The following is a 21,655-nucleotide window of genomic DNA, read 5'->3' on the forward strand; positions in this document are numbered from 1 at the left end:
AGGGGGATGCAGAGCACTGCCCTGCACTGGGACACCCACTAGCCCACAGAGCCAGAGGCTGAGCCGGGGTTAGTAGTCCCGCAGCACCTGGGCCTCGTTCCCGACGCCACACTGGGGCTCTGGGGTGGGGCATGTCTCTCCTCGCCGAGGCACACAGCCCAGCAGGATCTCTGAGTACAGCTCGTCCCGTCCCTCCCTGCCATGTCAGCTCACATGGCTGGTGAGAGAGGAGCCGAGCAGCTCGGCATGTCTCCTGGGACAAGCCAGCCAGATGGCCTCTGCGGCCAAGGGCCTCTTCCGCGGCAAGCACACCTGCGCACCGCCTGTGCCGGGACTGGGAGTGCCTCTCCCGGATAACTCCAGCGACCACATGCACCCAAACAGGTGCCTGCCTCGCTCCCAGACGCGCCCACAGCCCGAAGTCAGTGGCCCCAGAGTCGGACTGCGAGTCACTGAAACCTCAGCCCTGGTAGTTTCAGATAAAAAGACCAAGCTACACACTGCGGTGACCAACTCTGAGCCTTGGGCAGGTCTCCGATGCTAAAACCAGAGAAAAGCAGCACTAGAGAAAGCGATCACAGAACTGGGGCCTGCAACCAAATGTTCAGCACAAGTACCTCTTCCAGCTGAGTCCGCCCGAAAGCCACACAGTTCAATGTAAATGTGTGCACCTAGACCAGAGACTGCCGGCCATGCTGACAGGGCGGGGGACTCTACCCCGGGAAGCAGCGACTCTGAAAAGATTGGGGAGGCGGGATAATCAGCCGAACATGAGCTCCCCGTGCGATACTGTGGCCAGAAGAGCTAATGCGACCCTGGGATGCAGAAACGGGAATTTCAAGTAGGAGCAGAGAGGCGATTTGACCTCTGTATTCAGCACTTGTGTGACACTGCTGGAATAGTGAGTCCAGGTCTGGGACCCACAATTCAAGAAGGATGTTGATAAATTGGAGAGGGGTCAGAGAAAAGCCACAAGAATGATTAGTTTCATGGTTTGTATGTATAAGAACATCTTCTGTATTTTCCACAGTATGCATCCGATGAAGTGAGCTGTAGCTCACGAAAGCTCATACTCAAATAAATTGGTTAGTCTCTAAGGTGCCACAAGTCCTCCTTTTCTTTTTGCGAATACAGACTAACACGGCCGTTACTCTGAAACCTAAGAATGATTAGAGGATTACAAAACTTGTCTTGTGGTGATAGACTCAAGGAGCTCCATCTATATTGCTTGACAAAGAGAGGGCTAAGGGATGACTTTGATCACCATCTATATGTATCTACCATGGGAAACAGAAATTTGATAATGGGCTCTTCAGTCTAGCAGAGAAAACTGTAACACAGTCCAATGGCTGGAATTTGAAGCTAGACACAGTCAGACTGGAAATAAGGTGTAATTTTTTACCAGTGAGAGCAATTAATCAGTGGAACAATTGACCCAGGGCTATGGTGGATTCCCCATCACTGGCCATTTTTAACTCAAGACTGGATGTTTTTCTAAATGATCTGCTCTAGGAATTGCGTTGGGGCAGGTCTCTGGCCGGTGCTATCCAAAAGGTCAGACTAGAGGATCACGATGGTCCCTTCTGGCCTTGGAATCGATGACATCTCAGAAGCATCAGAGCCTGGAGTTAGCCAAATGGTATCCACAGACTGCTGAGCCTCCTGTGTCCTGCTGGACCAGCCTGGCCCACAAATGCAGCTCCCAGCAGGAGGTGCTGCATGTAAAACACCCCTCTGGGATGGTCTGTACACGGTGTTTGCATCAATTTGGGGGAGGAAACAGTTAAATTGATGCAAAAGCTGTGTGTAGATCAGGCCTGATTGGTCCCTTGGAGACCAGCTGGAAGGGAAGTAAGCTAGGCCAGCGCTAGTCAGTCAAAATGCCATGCAATACAGAGCATGGGTGCAAACAGAGCTCCCAATCTGGATCCCTACGTATTCAAAGCCATAAGGGTTTGGCAGCTCTTCCTTACTGAACAGTTCTGTTCTTATGCTGAACCCTTGCAAATAAAGAGCAGGGGACTTGCCTCAGGAGCTCATCACATGCTGTCTGGTGCGGGGCTGGGCTGTGAGCAGATCAGCACAGTGGAAACCACAAGCACAGAGGCCCAGCTGGGCTGCTGATCTGGTACTTTTCCCTGGTGGCTGCATTTTATACTTCAGAATGTAACATTTCATTCATAAAAAATGAAGACTCAAGCCCTCAAGGTTGTATAGAAAACCTTCAAAATGTGAACTGAATGCAAACTAACCCAGCCATATCTACAGAAAGCCTACTATGAGAACTGCCTCTATTTGCCTCAGTGTTCATTCTGAAGACTAATGATGGCTATTATAATGTCAAATTTGTTAACTCTTTCTCTGCTGATTGAAGCAAGAAAGGACAATCACTGTAAGAAGATCTACACAATGAAGATCTACATGATTTTGGCATCATGAATGGGTGGAGCTTGGATAGTGGGCAGAGCCTGGGAGAGTACCACCATTTACTTTTCCCCCCGCTAATCTGATGCCAGGGTCACTGGCTTGTGAGTGTGCACACCAGTTACCTCCCTATACACACAGAGTTACACTGGGGGCTGATGTACACACCCATACACACACAGCTCACCTGGAGCTCACCTGGTGATACACACACACAGAAACACACACACACACACACACACACAGAAACACACACACAGTTACCGGTGTGCATGCTCAGGGATCTCCTGCCCCTGTAGCCTGCTCAGGGCAGCACTAGGGGTTTGCAGTAGCAAGAGGAAACCTGGACATGGATAAAGCACAGGACTCCTGGGTGATATTCCAGGCTCTGCCACAAATATCTTGTGTGCCCCTAGGGAAGTCATTTAAACATTCTGCCAAAAGGGGACCATCCCCACAGCACCCCCTGCCCACGGCAGCTTCATTCATTAATGGTCAGAGCGCTCTGAGCTCCTGGATGGAAGTGAGCAGAGACTGGCAGAAGCTTCTCCTTATCTAACTCCCCCCTTCCATCCACAGCTCAAAGCCCAGGTGCAGCCCTGGGAAGTACTTTAGCCATTGCAGATCTGGGGATGTAGCTCTGTGCCTTCCCCGCATCCCGGCCACAACTTTCCACAATCCAAAGTCCCCCAGACACAGCCAGGCTCTCTGCCATGCAGCCACAGGGTTCTCATAGAGTGGACCAAAAAAAAATAAAAAAATCTGTCTGTCAGATGCGAGACCCGGGCTGCACCTGCAGCTGCCGCCAACTTCCCAAGACAACACAATCTCCATGCTCCAGGATGTCACCAAGAGCCAGGCCAGGCATCTGGCTGGGGTCATCAGAGTCAAGGGGAGTCAGCCCAGCGAGCAGCTATGTGACGATGTGACTCAGCAGGGAGGGGGGAGTGTTGACCTGGGAATGTGCCCTGGGGATGGGAGACCTGAGAGCCTGTCACCTGAGCCAGGAGGGGGAGGGGGAGGTAACACCTCTGCCCAGGAATGTGAACAGAGGCTGCAGCAGGGAACCTGCTGGGTGGATTTAGTTGGCAGTTTGGAGGCTGGGGGGAGGAACACAGGGAACCCCAGGGCTGGGGTCTAAGCTCCCTGCTCCCCCAGAAGGACGCGATTGAGGGGTCCTGGTTGTACCCACAAGCTCTGTTGTGGACTGTGTTCCTGTTGTCCAATAAACCTTCTGTTTTACTGGCTGGCTGAGAGTCTCAGTGGATCCCAGGAAGAGGGGTGCAGGGCCTGGACTCCCCCACACTCCGTGACAAGCTAGGAAGCCACATTAGCCCTGATCGGGCTGACAGTTTGGTGGCCAGGGAACATGCAGTATTTGCAGCACTGAACGTCTCCACACAGATGGAAGGGAGTCAGGGAGGGAGGTGGCCTGCTGTAGGAAGTGAATGTGAGTTTGAGTGCGGCTGGGATGTCTCTGCAGGGGGGCCAGACACACACACACACACACACACACACACACACACACAGAGGAAGTGATGGCAGCACACAGGTGTCACCTCCAGCCAAGAGGGTGGAGAGCACAGATCTGGCACAGTTCACGGCAAGTCTAAGGCCTCTGAAACTCAGAGGCAAGCACAAACCCCGCCTGGCTGAAGCAGGGGGAATGAGGCAGCTGCAACTCCAGCTCATTGCTGAATTTTTAAAGCTCGCAGCAACTAGGAAACCTAATGCCAGTTGCCCCTGGCCCGAGCAGCAGGAGCAACCAGTATCCTTTGCCAAGGCAGACTCAGGGCTCATGGAAAGACAAACTACTAATCCCCTGGCTCCAGACTCACCTCTGGCCACAGCAGCCAACAACAAACGCAGCACCTTCAGCTTAGCCAGCAGCGACCACCCCACAGGGAAGCTCCACGATCCACAGGGCCGCCTGTCTCTTCCAGAGCCGGAGACTTTCCTGCAGTCCCCCGAGCCAGCCAGACAGCCTGTGTCCTCCGCGCAAACCCCACTGACTCATCTCTCCGGGAGGGTTGGGTGGAATCTCAGCCATGACCGAATGGTGACTAAGCAGGTGAGGCACCTCTTGGATTTGAAATGAGTAAGATTTTCAGTGTGCTCTCCATCTGCTCTTCCTTGTTTACCCAGACAGGCTTCCACTCCCAGGCCCACAGCCCAGCCTAGGTACGGTACTCTCGCTGCATGTGGGGGGGTCTGAGTCTCTGCCCCCACGCCCTCCGCTGCTCCAGCTCTTCACTCCCTCTCACCCCTGTCAGCCTGCACTCACAGCTGGAAGGTCAGCCTCGCAGGCTCCTGCCAAGCGACACCTCCTCCAAGGAGAGCTGTGGCCCAGTAACTACCCCGTGAAGACCGGGTTTCTGACACACTCATCTGCGTACGACAGTCAACGCTGCAGCGCAGCCGCATGCATGGCAAGTGTCTGGTTTGCTGTGCAGTCTGAATGTGGCACCCGCTCCTAGACTCCACTGAGTGGGATCTGGTTACTCCTCGGTTCATGGCCTCTGTGTACAAACACCCGGCGTGTTCATGCCCCAGAGAACCGACAGCCTCACCAACGACCCCGAGGGGAGCAATTTCACCGGAGGAAGTTGAGGTCGCCTCACTTTGCACTGGCCCTGAGCCTGCTGTCCTGGGGCGCTCTACACCCTGCAGCCCTGCTCCCAGCCGGCTGCAGGCGTATGGCCCGAAGGAAGAGGTTACAGCCAGAACACACAGTCCCGCCGCACTGAACCCTGCCCACAGACAGATGCTCTCACTCCACTGCGCAGCAAGGACTGAACGAGAGGCTGCAGGGAGCTCGCAGGGCACCCCCCGCGGTATAGTCCCCAGCTCACAGCCCGGTAACTCGAACCAGCCGGAGAGGGGAAAACGTAAACTGAGCCCATTTTGTGAGAATTGTACTGGCCTTTGCACAGTCCATTCGACTAACTGACCTGGAGCCCCCCAGTCATTAGTGAGGGGTTGGTTACGGGAGCAAGGACTGCGTGTGCATTTGATTCGGGCCACGGTCTCCTAACGGCAGACATGAGTGCAGGCGATTGGATGATTTAACTGGGAATTGGTCCTGCTTCGAGCAGGGGGTTGGACTAGATGACCTTCTGGGGTCCCTTCCAACCCTGATATTCTATGATTCTATGATTGAGCCTCACTGCTAACACTCCCGCTGCTCACTTCACCCTGACACCGGGCAGAAGCAGAGCGCCGGTCCGCTCTAGCGAGACAGACACGTGTGGAGACAATTCGCTCTTGTTGTTGGGCTTTCTAGGGTTTAGTTAGTAAAGGCCAAACAGCTGAATTTTAAAGACCACCAATATGGGGAAGACACCAGAGAAATAAAAATCTATGAGGCAGAGGTAACTGATTTTTGACAAAATTATGTCACCTGCAGCCTCTCTGAGCCTGGTATGTGCTGGGCCTTCCCCCGTCAGCCCCCCTTTGCCGTTAGATTTAGCTGCTCCACAAATGCATCACATGCTGCCAACGATCACCAAGGCCCTGCCACTGCCAACACTCCGCTCCCTGTGGTCGGTACACAATGGGATCTGTCTGGGAAGTCCCCACAGTTGGTACTGGAGACCACATCAATACACCACTGCCAGAAGGAAGCCGCATACCAGCATACCCCTGCCCCCAGCAGCCAGAACCTCACCCCCACCCCAGCACAGACCTCACCCAGCTCCTGGGGCCCTTGGAAAGCAAACCCTGAATTGTATAATGCAAATGGGCAAAGCCAGTGGGAGCCTTCACATGAATTCTCCCTTTTGGCTCACAGACCTAGCCCGACAGAGCTTAGGTGGGAGCCTCTGGCTGGAGCCCCAACGGGAGACCGTCCACCTCCTCTCCCAGGCACCCATTTCTCTCTCAGTTGTGCAGGTTCCATGCCCACCCCCCCTTTCCGCTAGCTGCTGCACCAAGCTTTCCCCAGTGCCAGCACAGGAACCGTTCTCCCAGCAGAGCCCAGTGGTTGCTGCAGACGCTCACACTGGCTCTCCTTCCAGTCAGCACACTGCCTCCGAGTGCTGGGAGCACACAAGGGTCCATGGGATGCCAGGCTGGGGGGCAGGGAGACTTGTTCGTTCCCTGATAATGCAGCATTATTCCAGCTGTGGCTCGTCCCTGGGCGCTGGGGAGTCACCCTGAACTCACTAAGCACTGACCTGTTTCTAACAGGGGAGGGAAGTCGGACATGAAACCCACCCTGCCCTCCCTCACCTCCAGTCACTTACCTTGCTCTGCAGGACACCCCAAGCCCACGAGACTCCCCTCCCTGAAGCTCCTACAGCCCTTGGGGAGCAGGGCACTGGCTGCCCCAGCAGGGAGGTGGCTGCAAGAACAGCAGCAGCAAGGCCGTCTGCTTGCCTTCCTTCTGCACCCGCCTGTGCCAGCGGGCAGCAGCTCACCTGCACCCCAGGGCTGCCCCAGCACACCCAGCCGAGGGATCAGGACACATCAGCTGGCGCGTCTCTCTTGCCAAGGCCTTTTGCGATTCTCCTTTGCATCCACAGAGCAGCTTGGCAGCTCTGAATGCAGCCCCGCACAATGGCCGGGAATCCTTGTGGAGCGGCCCCTCCAAGAGATGCCCCCCGGAGGCCAGGCCCCATCGCAATGCCTAGACCTGCTCCTCCAGCAACTAACCAGCCACTGGAATTCAGCCTTTCACGCCCCAGCAGGAGCCTCACATAGCCATTGCCATGGAGATGCGCAGGGCAGCTGCTGCACATGGTGCTAAGGGCCAGGCCAGCCGTTGTGAGACCAGCCAGATAAGGGCAGCAGGAACCACCTCCCCCCGCACACCCACGCAGCAAAGCCAAAGCCCAGCTGTGCCCCACTGCCATGGCCTCAGCGCGGCCCAGTGGTTCAGAATGGGAGCCAGGACGCCTGGGTTCTGGGTAAGCTCTGGGAGGAGTGTGCTTTGGTGGTTACAGCAGAGGCTGGGACACGGGCACGTGGGCTTGGGGCCTACACTGGGTACTCCCCTGCCCCCTCGTCCCCCGTGAGGCTCAGCATCCCCAGCTGGAAGATGTGGGTGATTTCACACCTGGGTTGGAGGCTTTGCTGATTAATGCCCATGGAGCTCACCCAGCTGCTGGACACTGCTGACACGTTACACACAGGGCAGCCCTCGACTCCAGGCCACGCCTGCCCCTCACACAGCAGCACCCCAGGCGGGAGCTCTGCAGGTTCCTCTGGGACTCGAGGGTAGAAGCAGGGCCATCTAGCCCACCAGCTGTGGGTTTCACCCCAGCCCAATCCCCTGGCCCTCCGTCAGTGCTGCCCCCAGAGTTGCTCAACAGTAACTGTGTCTGTGGGGCTGAGCCAAGCTGGGGCTGCCCCTGCTGCAGAGACACAGAGAGAAAGTAGTTCACATGGGTCGAGGGGGCCTGCGCCCTCCTGAGCTCTGCAGCCATCTGCCCTCCTGGTACCTGCGTCACTGTCTCCCACGTGGCTAGACACAGACAAGGCTATATGCTTGGGAGCACCTGGATTCTTGCCATGGGCAGCCTGCTCTGCTAGTACGTCACGGCCGCCTTGCGTGCCAGGGCCTACTCCCAGCGCTCGTCATCCTGAGGGGGTGGTGGCTGTGGCAGGTAGCAGCAGCCCCTCCCTGGCCCTTAGGGGCTGTGCTGCGGGGGCAGAAACGTGCCCCTGTAAGCAAAGGCAGGTTCCCAGAGGGGGGCTCTCCCCAGGGACAAGCCCGTGGCCAGCAGCGTCAGGAGGGGAGCCTGTGCCGTGGCCTCGGTGGGAGCTACCCTCGTTAGGGAACAGGGACGCCGCAGGCCTGCAGCTGCCTAGGTGTTTGAGGACATGGACTCTGGCTTCGCCCAGGTCCCTCCACGCCCACAGATCAGCACCCCCATTGCTGGGCACGCTCAGGCCTCTGTGCCTAGCCAGCCTTGGACACAGACCTCTGAAAGAGAGCCCCGCAGAGCGAGGACCCCGGGCGTCAGGTGAGATCTGACACCACAGCCTCTCCAGGCCAGAATCCCGAGGTCCAGCTCGGGGGCCCGCCCCAGAGCCCTGGCAGAGCCCAGACACGCTCGTTAGTCCCTGCTCTCTCTGAGTCACCACAAGCATGTTGTAACAGATACCGCAGGCCAGCCGGCTCGAGCTGAATGATAAACCCACAGCAGGACGGCTGGGGCTGGGAAGCACCCGTCCCAAGAGGCGCTCAGCTCCGGCCTCAGGAGACTCCCCCTCTGCTCCGTGTGGCCTGAACTGCTCTGGGAAGGAGCTCCACGCTGCTGGCATGGGGCAGCTGGCCAGGCCTGTCTGTGCGAGGCTGCTGAGCGGCTACTGTGGGCCTCAGCCCAGCTGTGTGCATTGGGGCAGAGCAGCTTGCCCCACCTCCGATAGCACTTACCACCCATCCTTCCCTGCTAAAGGGCTCAGTCAGCTTGTGTCCCTGCCTCCTGGGGGTGCAGATGCTGGGCAGGTGGGGCACTTGTTTGCTGTCTGCCGGAGCACCCTCTAAGGCAGAAAGAACGAGCCCCAGATAGGTTACAACTGACCCCAGGGCTCAGCCAGGCCCCTGCTCAGGCGAGACTCGGCCCCCCCTCCTCCTCACCCCAAGGAGAGGCCAGACACAGCCTGAGGATGGCGGGCAAGGCAGCCCCAGATAGCAGTGCTGGCCAGAAGCAGAGACAGAGCAGGGGGCAGGCTTCACACCACCAGTGCAGTTACGTCCTGAGCTACAGCACCCCACTGTGCCTCGCCTGCCCCCAGTGCACCCCCCTCCTCTAGGGACCCAGTGGGCTTTGCACGGGCAGGGACTAGCAAACCCTCAAACTTCTCTCCCGTCCCCCTCAGTCTGGACTCAGCTGACGGAACCAATCTGAGTTCTATTCACTGGCTGCGCTCTGAGCTCCCAGCTGTGGGGCGTGCGCCCTCCCATCCCTGCGGGTGCCTGGGGAGGGACGTGGCTGGAGCCCAGACTGGGCCTTGCAGAGCCCACGCTCCCCAGCCTCAAACCAGCAGGTGCCCCCGCGGGGCTCCGCCCCTGAGGGCTGGATGCACTTGGCCTGGCTGGCTGAAGGCAGCCCAGTGTCCCTCCGCCAGCGCCCCTTTGCTGCACTCCGGAAGTGGCCACTGCACAGGGCGGTCGGTAGGAATCCCCTGCACGGCCACTCCACACAGGGTGCGCAGAGAGAGACACCCGCCACTGTGGCCTCAAGGACACGGGGTCCAGCTGGACAAGGAAACGGCTGCTCCAGCCTAGGCTGACAGTATCCAGCCCTGTGGACAGCTGCCAAATGGGTCAGGCTCTAGAGCCCCCAACAGGCTGCTCTGCTGTGCAGGTGGCAGCTAGCCACCGTGTTCACCATCAACAGAACAAACCGGGCCCTCCGGCACCCTGCTGGGACTGCGGCATCTGCCGGGGGGAGGGGGGGGGCAGCCACATTCTCTTGGGCCAGCTGGGAATTAGAGATCGCAGCGCCAGCCTGCCCTCCAAGTGCCCACGTCAGCAGCTGTCACACTTTGTGCATGAATGACCCAGCACACAGGAGGAGCTAAGGGGCCCAAGCGATGGCCCGAGGGTAAACTGGCAGAGGGAGCACATGCCTGCCAAGGCCAAATCAAAGAGCCAGGGATGGGAAATAATCCCACTGTGTGTGAGCGGCTGATACCATATCCGGTGGTGGAAAGACATGTGCAGATCCGTGCTACATGGAGAGAGAGCCATGCATGTCCCGGGGTGTCCCTCAGCACTGCTCTGCTCTAGCCGTGGGTCCCCTCCATCCTTCCCCTCTGACATGCGGACAAGACACCATCTCCAGCTTCTGCACCAGTGAAGGAGAGCTGTGGATCCTCTTGGCGCACAGTCCCTCGAGCCTGGCCCGGTCCCCTCCCCACACCGCAGGTCACAGCTGGAAGGAAGCTGCTCTGGAGCTTTGGCTGTGTGCAGGAAGTGCGGGGGCGGGATCGCCCCCATCCAGTCCCAGCGTAGGGCTCGTCCCAGTGACCACAGATGCTGGGGGTTAGGAATGTCCCAGCAACGGTAATTTGCGGTGATTCCTGCCTGTTCTCTCAGGGATTAAACACGCCACGGTTGGGCTGCATGGACAGTTACGTCACCCCAGGGACTGACGATGGGCATTCAGCATGAGCCCCTTTGGAAGGGTGTGACGCAGCGGGGAGAGGGGATTGTTGACCTGGGAATGTGGCAGGGGAGTTTCATTGGGGATGGGAGACCTGAGAGCCTGTAACCCAAGCTGGGGGGACACCTCTGCCTGGGAAACTGGACAAAGGCTGCAGGAGGGAGCCTGCTGGAGAGGTTTTGGTTTCAGTTTTGGGCTGGGTGGTGGAACGCAGGGAACCCCAAGGCTGGGGTCTAAGCTCCCTGCCCCCCAGAAGGACTTGACTGAGCGGTCCTGGTTGTACCCACAAGCTCTGTTTTGGACTGTGTTCCTATTGTCCAATAACCCTTCTGTTTTACTGGCTGGCTGAGAGTCACAGTGATTCAGAGGAAGAGGGGTGCAGGGCCTGGACTCCCCCACACTCCATGACAGGGGTGCAGTGCACAGGTCAGGCCCCTTAGGGCAGGGGGCCACCTCCAGCTGTTTACCAGTAGCCTGCATTCTGGGCATGCCCAGGGAGGCAGTGGGCGGGAGAGCACACTCCCAACTGGATCCTGTCTGTCTCTGAGGGATGCTTTGCTGCAGAGCTGCACTGCATGGAAAATCTCCATGGGCAAGGTCTGCACGGTGGGGCTCAGCGCATCAGGCACCCTGCCTCGTGTGTAGCCTGCGCAGAAAGCAGCGGGCAGCAGAAGGGGGAGGAGGCTAGTCTGGGCACAGCATGGAGACCTGGAGCCTCTGGCCGCAGCATGCAGCAACCCCCATCTCTCCCTTCCCCCAGCTGTAGGAGGAGCTGTTGGCAAGAGCGACCCATCAGCATCCAGGAATGCTTCAATGTGCCTTGTGGCCGTACTGTGCGAACTCCCCCGAGGCAGCGGCGAAGCCTGAAATCTTGCATGAAGCTGGGGGAACACACGACTGGCAGCTTTGCAGCAGGGGCTGGCTGTGCCGAGCTGGGTTCTGGGCAGAGGCTGCGGGCTCGGTGCCCTGCTCGTGGGAAGCGCGCTCCCTGTAGCTCTACAAGCATTGCCTCGCTTTACCCTAGTGCTGCCGCGTCTGCTGCCCACACGGAACCGGCGCCAGCGGGTCAGAGCAACTTAGAAATCAACTGCTCAGGCCCCGAATTCCACCCCCACACACACACAGAATATCCCAACAAGCAGGTCAGAATGATCCCAAGAAACCAAATGCAGCTGGTCATCCAAACTGATCCGTACACACCCTGCCCTCCCCGCCCAATCGCGAGCCTCTCTCCTGCAGTCCGGCTCTGCGTCAACGCTCTCCACGCACACAAGGTGTACGGCACTTCCCTCCTGATGCCAGCACACAACCCACCTTGCTAATTCCAGAGCTTCCTGAGGACCCCTGAACATGCCACTGCTGAGTGGCAAGAGCCAGTTGTTGTGTTTGCACCTTGAAACAAACCCTGTAAGGGAAAACCATCGGCGCTGGCCTTGGGGCCAGGGTCTGGTCCAAAGAGCAGGAGCGCCTTGCAGCGACTGCCTCTTTCACAGTTCACCAGTCTCTGCATCAGACTTTTCCAGTGATGAGATTTATAAACACATCCCTGGTGCTAAGGTAGTGGACCCAGTAGAGAGGGATGCAACCCAGGCCTGTGTAAGCAGATGCAGATACCCACGGGGGGTGGGGGTTGCAGTGGATGCAGCTGTGTGTCTGAGCTGTATGACTTGTCTCCGACCGCAAGCTCCTCGGGGAGACCAGAGCTCCACGGTACTACAGCCAGCCCAGCTGTGTGCTCACCAGCCCAACTGTCACCTCTTGCATCTCATCTCTAAGAGCAGCCTGGAAAACGCCCCTGAACATCCAGCCAACCTGCCCAAGGTGCCTTATGCCACAACACACCGAGAGTGCTGGAGACGACCTGCCTGATAAACCCAAGCGCAGCCCAGGGAAGCTTTGTCCACAACAGGCTAGAAAAATAAGGAGTCGGCTGTTGCCAAAGGTTCTGAGTCCAGCTGGAGCTAGCTGCAGCTTGTCATTTAAATCAATTGTGCACTTGGAACCAGACCCCGTTGTTGCTAATTAGTCAGGAGGATCTGCTGAAAGGAAGGTGGAGAAGGGAAGGGGCAGTCTGGGGACCGGGGAGAGCCCTACGGAAACGCAGCATCCTGCTTTCCCACTTGCTCGGAGTTTGCTGTCACCGACCGCTGGCAGGAAGCAGCAGATTGGTTTTATTCTCTGCAGAGGCTGGATTTCCAGTTACGGGGCTAAGGCAGGAGAATCCACAGCTCAGCTGATGGCAGCCCATCTGGCGGTTGCCCTGAATCCGCTGGACTGAACGTATGTTTCACCCACATTTGAAGTCCCTCCCAGCCACAGCCTCCAGTGTTAATATTTACTGAGCCGGGGCTCCATGCTCAGCGGGGTGCTCCGTGCTCAGCATTCAGCCCCATGGCTCTTGGGGGCCCCAGGCATTGAATCTAGTTGGTCACATTTCCTTTGCCCCAGCTTTGTGGTGTTAGCCAAGGCCCAGCTTACCCACCTGCCAGGGGAGGACAAGGACCCAGTGCCTAAGCCCTGGCTGCTGCATGTGTCAAAGGAGCTCCCTCCTGCATGGTGTGCCTTGACCCTGGAGCTGACCCGTTCTGTGTGCTGCCCAGGGATCGGCTGTGGCAGGGATGCCCCCCAGCTCCAAGGACCCACTCTCTGCCCTTCCCACACGCCAGCCGCTTGGGAGCCCCACAGAAAGCCCCGTGCTCCAGCCCCGAGATGAGTGACTAACACTGGCCATTCAGAGACTCACCAGTCCAGTGGGATCCCGAGGGGGGAGTCCCTGGCTCCTGCCCTCCGAGCAGGCCCTTGCATCACTCACGCTCTGCCTCATCACAGCCCTGTGCTTTGCGGCGTCTGGCAGGCAGCGCTCGGCTCGCTGCCGACCCTGCGCCGCCCCCAGGCAGCTGAGTCCGGAGCGGGGCTGAGTCCGGAGTGCCGGGGCCAGTGCTGCCCTGCAGCGGCTGGCGTCCCTGCATCCCCTCCCTCAGACGCACCCGGGCGTATGTGCAGGGGAAATCAGCGGACACAAAGCCATGCTAAAGCTGGCAGCCGGATAATTAGGGCGGTCGGACTCTACCACCCCCTCCCAGGAAGAGGCAGACAGCTGGAATGTACCATTCATCCGCCGGCATCTGCCCGCGGCACAATGACAGGGCAGGAAAGAGACACAGGCCCGTGTCACAGAGCGAAGTCAAGTCTGCCAAGCGGAGCAGCCCTGGGCCCGGGAGACACAGAAACGCACAGAGAGCCCAGTGTGCATTGCCCAGAGCCACCCCCACCCCCGGCTGCAGGCAGGGGAGTGCTGGACTCAAAACCCAAGTCCCTGGGCCAGACGTCCCCTGCAGGGAACAGCAGCCACAGCAAGCGCTGTGGCTGGAGTCGGGGCAGAGGGCAGCAGGAGGGGACACCCAGGCTTCCCCCGGCCCATTGCTGTTTGTGTGGTAGCAGCATCCAAAGGCCACAGCACGCCAGGCATGGTGCACAGTGCTGGACTCCTATAGCTTCAATCAGTCACTGGGGACGAGCCCCAACTCAAACCCAGCCCCAGAGCTTTGCCCCGGGCTCACAGCCAACCGCAGAGCTTCCAGCCACCCCGGGGTCAAAAGTCACCTGTTGCCCCAAACCCACACAAGGTTGGCTTGGAAATATCTTTAAAAACAAATGCTGGGGTTAGTCACATGCCTCCTGGAGCTGAAGCTTTAAGTAAACCGCCACTGACTATCAAGCAACTCGTCCTGCAATCTCAAGAACTGCCTCCCCCCGCCACCCCCTTGCACGCTGCCTGGCATTATGACATGTCAATTACCTGGCTTCACGTTCCCTAGGCCAGCAAGGAGCAGCTGAGCCCGTGCTTGCGAAAGCCCCCTCCCAGCCCGAACGGCAGCCCCGAGTGGCCCAATGGGGATGCAGTCCAGCTGCTGCACTTTTCACTGCCTGAGCTCTTCACAGATACCCGCCACCTAATGCTCCCTGGCCCTTCGGCACAGCCACCTTGTCATGACGAGGCAACCAAAGCCCCTTGCTCCCAGCCCTGTGCTCAGCCACTAGGCTGGGGCTCTCCCCCCTCTCCATACCACGGCCCCTGTCCCAGAGGGGCCTCCCAGGTCCCCTGCCATCCAGACAGGTTCCCCCGCCCCACATCACCTGGGATGGGCAGGAGAGCTGCGCCCCCAAGGCAGAAAGCCCCTGCACTGTCCCTGGAGATGCTGCCATGCCCATCACTACAAGGAGTAGGAAGCAGCTGAGGCTGGGTTGGTCAGTGAGTCCTGGGAGGCCCTGGGATTTTACAAGGGCACCAGACGCAGCATCCAGGCTCATGCCCCATCACACTGCAGTCGCCATCTGGGGGGAAGAAACCTGTGAGCGAGGGGCTCCATGCTGCTGGGCTGGGAGATCCCCACCCTCACGCCCCCCTGGAAGGCTGTGAAAAACCAGGCACACTGAGAGGAGAGACACCAGCCCGTGCTAACTACCTGGCCAAGTGCCTCTTGGGGTGCAGGAGTCAGCCTCGTGCTGTGGGCAGGCAGCCCACGGGGATCACCCCAAGCACCCTGTGCTCTGGGAGGATAAACAGCCTGAAGTCAGGATGCCTGCTGGAGCTTCTGAGCTGAAAGTCCACCAGAAGCCATTCCCGTGGGAATTCCCGAGGTGCCTGCTCCTGGAACGGCCCTTCTCCCAGCAGGACATGCAGCTCCTTGTCCCTGACGCCCATTGTATCTGCCCCCTGCCCCGAGACGAACAAACAGAGACGATCTGCTGAGCTTCCCCTGCAGCATGGGGGCAGCAGAGGCAGATTACGGTTTTGTGGGGCGCTGGGCAGGAGTAAATGGGGGCCCCTCCCCACCCCTTCCGCCTGCAGTTCCCTCTGCTCCCCCCGCACTCCTGCCGGGGAGCAGGTTGAGGTGGGGGGTGCCCATTTTTCCACGGCCCCCAGGCACGGGCCCCACTGGCTAATCTATCACTGGGGGGGGCAAGCACTCTGGGCCTTGCAGCCACACAGGTTCCCTGGCCGCTTTGGGATCCGATTGCAGAGAAAACAGCTTCCCCTGTGCCCAAAGCACAGCCTTCCCCGTTCGGCGCGGTGCTCATTCCAGGCTGCTCCACCCAGCGATGCTTCCCGGGGGGAGAATCTCAACGCAAGAGAGGTTCTGTCATCCCCGTACCGCTGCCTCACTGAGCTCCCCACCACGGCCACAGGGATTTTACTGCAGCCAGACCCATCCCCATCCTGCAGCCAGGAGCCCTGCTACCGCGCTGCTTGACTGGGACTAGCAGGCAAAGAACCTGCTGGTTAGTGACTCCACCTTCACCCCAGCTTCTCCCCCTGCCCAGCTCCGCTCCTGCTTTCTCAACCGTGTCGCTTCCCCTCCACGCCAGGGAACTAACCCACTACCCTCTGCCAGTCCCCTGTCGGCCCCGTTTCCCCAGGACACTGCTGGCAGAAGGGGCTGCAGTGTGTCCCTGGGGAAGTTTTGGTTGGGAGGCTGACTGGAAGTCACGTCTAGTTAAATCCATAGCAAACTAACTCCCGCCCCAGTTTCTCCTCAGACAGGAAGCTGCCTGCAGCAGGAAGTGCATTTCCCAAGTGTTGTCAGTGCCTCACACAATGGGGTGCGGACACGGACTAGGGGCACGGCTGCGACACAAGCAACGGGGAACATCTCCAGTCTCCTGGACACGTTGGCCAAGCCCTGCCTAACCCCTGCAGGAGTTTCTGGTGCTGTCCAAGTTACAGGAGAAACATGGAAGCGAAAGAGAGAGGAGGATTCTAGTCATGTCCCCGGAGCAATGCAGGATCGATCCCTACAACCGGCAGGGCTGCAGCGTGAGAATGCCCCATTGCAGCCGCCCACCGGCAGCCAGGAACTGGCCCCACGCCGTAGGGAAATCAAACCCCCCTGGGCAGCAGCACAATGGGGTGTCTGCCATGGGAGAGGCAGGAACTCGGCGTTGGTGGCACCGAGATGAGATCAGAGTGAGACAAGCCCAACCTCCGCCCCCCAGAAGCACAAATTAGAGGGCACAAGCCATGAAGTTTCAGACTAACGCAGAAAAATTCCAGTGCCAGCAAAACGCTTCCCTGAGCTCCGTGCACCTCCCTGCAGCCAGCCCAACCCCAGACAAGGAAACTCCAGGGGCCATGTCACCAGGGCTCCTCGCAGATGGGGCAGCACACGTCAATGCCCTGCATGCCAGCTGCTAGCGAGCGCTGCCATCTGCTGGGATGCTGCTGGAAATTCATTCACTGAGCTGCAACAGGCCTCATACTGCATCATCTAGGAGCAGGCCGAGTCAGCGGGGACTCCTAATCCTGCCGAAAAGTCACAAGGGGCCCATAGGACCTGTCCTGCCAACCAGCACAGAATCATCCCTCTGCTGCACGAGGTTCTTGTGAACCACATTCCCAGCTAGTCCTTTTTCGAATCTTGCAATGAGTTCCGGTGGGCAGTTAGGTCCTGCCGAAAAGGTATGTTCATTGATCAGTTTTACATTTATTGGTTCTCAATTTCAGCAGCTAGCAGGGAGTTACGTGCCAGGAGCAGCGTGCATCTGGCACTAGCTGCATGGACAGAAGCCATTCCCTCCCTGCAGAATGAGCAGGCTGTGCTCGGAAAAATGCGACGGACTGATGGGTGCTGGTCCTGCCATGGCAAAGCAGCTCTGTGCATCATGCAGGACACAGCTCTGCCAGGCTGCCGTGAGGATACAGCCCCTGGGAGGAGCTGCCGTCCTAGGCTGGGGATCGAGTTTCTAACTGCTTAGCCAGGACAGATGGGAAACTTTCCATGTAACCCTCCCCAAGGCCGCTCAAGCCAAGCGCACAGCGACAGTGCAGGGGAATTAGGGCGCCTTTAATCTCCATCACTCCAATTTGAGCTGGAGCCCAGGACACGTCAAGCTGAGTTCTGTAACCTCCACTGAGCCCTTTCTGCCTCTCTCGGTCCCAAGCATACAACCACCCTGGAAGAGTGGGGCTGGCGGTCTGTTCCGCGCCAGCCAAGTGGTCAGCTCCTTGCGTAACCACTCTGAGAACGAGTTCACCCATCCCTATTGCTGGCTCACCCGGGGCACAGTGCCCCACTGCCCAGCCACCACGGCCAGGCTTGCTCCTAAGGGGTCCAGGCAGGCGACGCGGTGCACACAGCAGCCAGCGTAGTCAGAGTTCTGTCCTTCTTCTCATCTGGAGCCGCATCTCCTGCCTCCACCCCAGGGTACCCAGAGCAACACGGGGCTCCCACTGGAGGGGCAGTACCCTGTGTCCACTACAGCCTCCAGCAAAGAAACCGTGGGCCCCCCCGTCTCCTTTACTGCTCTCTGCAGGAGAGGAGCTCGACCCCAGCGTGGCCACCAGCCTTGGCTCAGACCGTGGCAGTTACAGGGGCCTGGGACAGTCCTGTCCGCCCTGAAATGGCCCCTTCCTAGGGCCTGTCACCTGTGGGTTACAAAGCAGGGCTCCACACCCCATTTTACACATTGGTAGCCGAGGCTGCACATGCCCCAGTGAGTCAGTGACCTGGCGTCTGGGCTCCCAGGTCCTATCCTAACCATAAGTATGGCTAGGTTAGGTCCCCGAGGTCATGGAAGTCACAGGGGCTGCGGGACTCCAGGGACTCCAGCTCACAGCCAGCGGGGGCCTGGCAGGGTTCCAGTGACAGGCAACAAGGGGCCCCCTGCAAGGTTCCAGCGATGGGTGACAGACTCCTGAGGGGGCCCTCCTCAGGGCTCCAGGGATGGACGACAGCCTACACCTCGGGTGAGTGGCTGGGGGTGTCCCGTTTTCTCTTTGGGAAATATAGTCACCGTACAGCTCCCAGCCGCTGTGGGCAGAGAGGGAACCCCAGAGCTCCTGGGCATCACAGTGGTGGCGGAAACTAGGGAGCTGCAGCAGCAAAAGTCACAGACAGGTCACGGCTTCCATGAATTTTTGTTTATTGCCTGTGACCTGTCTGTGACTTTTACTAAAAACAACCATGACAAAATCTGAGCCTTAACCATGAGACCCCCAGCCTCCCATTAGGAGAAACGTCCAAATGGTTTCACCAGGTTGCACAGTGACCCCTGAGCCCTATCCTGTCTGTGCATGCCACCTGTGCAGAACACATGTTTCCTCCTGGCAAAGAGGGCAGGACTCTCCAGAGGTTCTCAGTACAAATCCTGTACATCAGATGGGGACCTTGGACCATCCTTCCCACCCCTCGACTCTCCAGGGCTGCCAAGTTCCCATCACAGATAATTCCTTCAGGACCCGCCTCGCTACAGCTCTCGGCTCTTTATCCCTGACAAGTGACACAGAGAATTTGCCTACACACTCTGCAGACTAGGCCCAGCGCCATCTGTAAAAGCCCCCCAGTGTGGTCCTCCCCGACTTATTTACATCTCCACACCAGCAATATAAATAATGATCATCACATGCCCCTCTGGAGTGAAAGCATTCTGGAAACTTGCCCTTCACACTCCACAAACACAAGCGATATATGTTATCTGGGTGCCCAAATTAAACAGTGGATACTTCTGCAAACTCTTAATTACCAAGTCTCGTAACAACCTTGTTCAGCACAGCTGGTGAAAAACGACCACAGGTCTGCAAGCAAATTCTAGTGTTAAGTAAACAATTACTTGGGTCAGCATTCTTCGGGCAGATTAATTCTTAGCCAGAGATTTGGTGCTGCAAATCATGTTCTCCTAGTGCTACTTGATCAAGTAACTGTAGGATGAGTAATAAAGGGGCAGGGTTATTTCACTTATCCTGATGTTAGCTCCTGGAGGAGACTCGTGGGAGGCTACTGGAGTAGCCTCTCCTGAGAAAGGAGCAGGCCCAGAGGCCTGAGGTGGCACTAGAGGCTGGTCTCCTCAGGTTTCTGGCACCAGCACCTGTTCTCCAAACCAAAGAACCTCAGCCTAGGCTGGCCCAGGCTCTAGCCTCAAGGCCGACGAGAGCAGAGCCCTGCCAGGTTAGTAACTAAAGGTGCTTCTGTAGCCGAGTTCCCTGGCACAGGCTGGTAAGGAGCCCTCCTGCATTTTGCTCTGCACAGAAGGGCAGCATGTCACACAGAGCAGCTTGCATTGTTGCTCCCCGTAAGTCCCATCTCCAGAAGCGTCCAGCACTTCCATGCGGGTATAAACAGAGCCCTGTTGCAACCTTCAGGTGGGCTGCTCGCTCAGCCCCCGCACGCTGCATCACGTTGGTGCCCAGCTGAAGATGCAGAGAGAGTCTGGAAAGGGGCGGATACAGAGTGTTGCGGGGGAGCCTTTTACGTGTCTGTGGCAACTAATCAGCTGTAAATCCAACTGCCAGGAGCAGCCTCCTCCCAGGCTAGGGCAGGCGAGAACATTGGCAGCCGCTCACTCAGGCTCGTGGTCTCAATTGCTGAATGCAGCAGAGTACAACAGCCTAACTCAGCTGACCGCTGTGCCAGCGGCCCACACCTCCTGCATTATCCTTTGAGCGCTGCCTGCCAGGGGACAGAGTGGATCAGCCCAGATCCCAGATCCCTAATCCCATCCGAACCGTATGCTCGCTGCGTGCTCCCAGCCCAGGGTCGCCATGGACCCATGCAGGTGCAGTGAGACCCGCAGCAGGTCAACCAGTGCCTCCAGTGAACCGCAGCAGGATTTGGTAGGTCTTTGTCTATTATGAGCCTGGCCTCCTAGCCTAGAGGTGCAGAACTCACTCTGCAGTGGTGACAGCAGAGTGACGGGCCAGCCCTTCCCCGCTGCTCCTGCTGCCAGTGTGACGATGTGACTCAGCAGGGAGGGGGGAGTGTTGACCTGGGAATGTGCCCTGGGGATGGGAGACCTGAGAGCCTGTCACCTGAGCCAGGAGGGGGAGGGGGAGGTGACACCTCTGCCCAGGAATGTGAACAGAGGCTGCAGCAGGGAACCTGCGGGGTGAGTTTAGTGGGCAGTTTGGAGGCTGGGGGGAGGAACACAGGGAACCCCAGGGCTGGGGTCTAAGCTCCCTGCTCCCCCAGAAGGACGTGATTGAGGGGTCCTGGTTGTACCCACAAGCTCTGTTGTGGACTGTGTTCCTGTTGTCCAATAAACCTTCTGTTTTACTGGCTGGCTGAGAGTCTCAGTGGATCCCAGGAAGAGGGGTGCAGGGCCTGGACTCCCCCACACTCCGTGACAACTGGTGGCAGCGGTGGGATCTACTGCACCCCGTGAACGGCGCTTCCTGCAGTAAGTGACTGGGGAACAGTAAAACGAAGGGGAATTGACGGGGACCAGGCGTGCTGAAGATTCAGAGACGGTTTCGGGGGGCGGTTAACCCCTGGGAATGTGTGACCAGAGAGAAAGACTTTTGCAGTAACAGGGTCCCCCGGGGGATTGCAGTGAGCAGTCCCAGGGGCGGAGGAGTCTGCAGCTCGACCCTGGCAAAGAGGTGGTGACCTCAAGAAGGACTGGCACACTAAGGGCTTTTCCTGGAAACCGTGGGAAGCTGCCCGGCCTGCGAGTGGCCAGCAGGGAGATGTACGCTAAACGCCTTAAGAGTGACCTGGTGGAGCTGTGCAGGCAGAGGGGGCTGCGCATCGGGAGGTCCACCAAGGAACAACTGATTGCCCAGTTGGAGGAGAGGGATCGCTTGGATGACCCGATCCCTATCCCTGAGGGGAGCCGCCCGGCAGACGCAGCGTGGGCCCTGGGGCCTGACCGGGCTGGGAGGGGTCAGACTGCTGCCGAGGACATCCCGAGACCCTTCCTACCTATGTCTGGGGGAGGGGTTGGGGGAAGCCCAGCGAATACCGAGGGCACCCTGACCCCAGCACCCAGCAGGGGATCCTCCCGGCGGAGCTCCCCATCCCTGGAGCGGAGGCGGCTGGAATGGGAGAGGGAGATGAAAATGAGGGAGCTGGAGGATCATGAAAAACAACGTCAACATGAGCAGGAGGAGAAGGAGAAACAACGTCAACATGAGCGCCAGGAGAAGGAGAAACAAAGACAGCACGAACTGGAGCTGGCCAGGCTGAAGAGCAGTGGGGCCCCGGCTGTGGTGAATGAGGGGGGACCCAAGACTGCAAGGAACTTTGATAAGTGCTTCCTGGCCCAGCGTAAGGAGGGGGAGGACATAGATAGCTTCCTGACGGCCTTTGAGAATGCCTGTGAGCTGCACAGGGTTGACCCTG

The 21,655-nt window shown here is 58.4% G+C and overlaps 1 protein-coding gene across 8 annotated transcripts in view; it reads right to left on the reverse strand.

Annotated features, from left to right (window-relative positions):
• PLEKHG5 (pleckstrin homology and RhoGEF domain containing G5) overlaps positions 1-21,655 on the reverse strand; it is a 133,275-nt gene that overhangs the window by 44,492 nt on the left and 67,128 nt on the right. The window contains exon 1 of one of the 8 annotated variants that reach the window (XM_048825216.2): positions 13,282-13,620. The exons of 4 other annotated variants lie outside the window; for them this stretch is intronic. In XM_048825216.2, the coding sequence (XP_048681173.1) occupies positions 13,282-13,362 (81 nt within the window). In that variant the 5' untranslated portion in view covers positions 13,363-13,620. Of the gene's footprint in view, positions 1-4,262; positions 4,767-6,668; positions 6,692-6,842; positions 7,057-13,281; positions 13,621-21,655 lie in introns of those variants that run through there. 3 more of the 8 variants (XM_048825221.2, XM_075121078.1, XM_048825220.2) reach the window with 3 other exon arrangements.

Source organism: Caretta caretta, chromosome 18 (assembly GCF_965140235.1).
Source record: "Caretta caretta isolate rCarCar2 chromosome 18, rCarCar1.hap1, whole genome shotgun sequence".
Classification (NCBI taxonomy): domain Eukaryota; kingdom Metazoa; phylum Chordata; order Testudines; family Cheloniidae; genus Caretta; species Caretta caretta.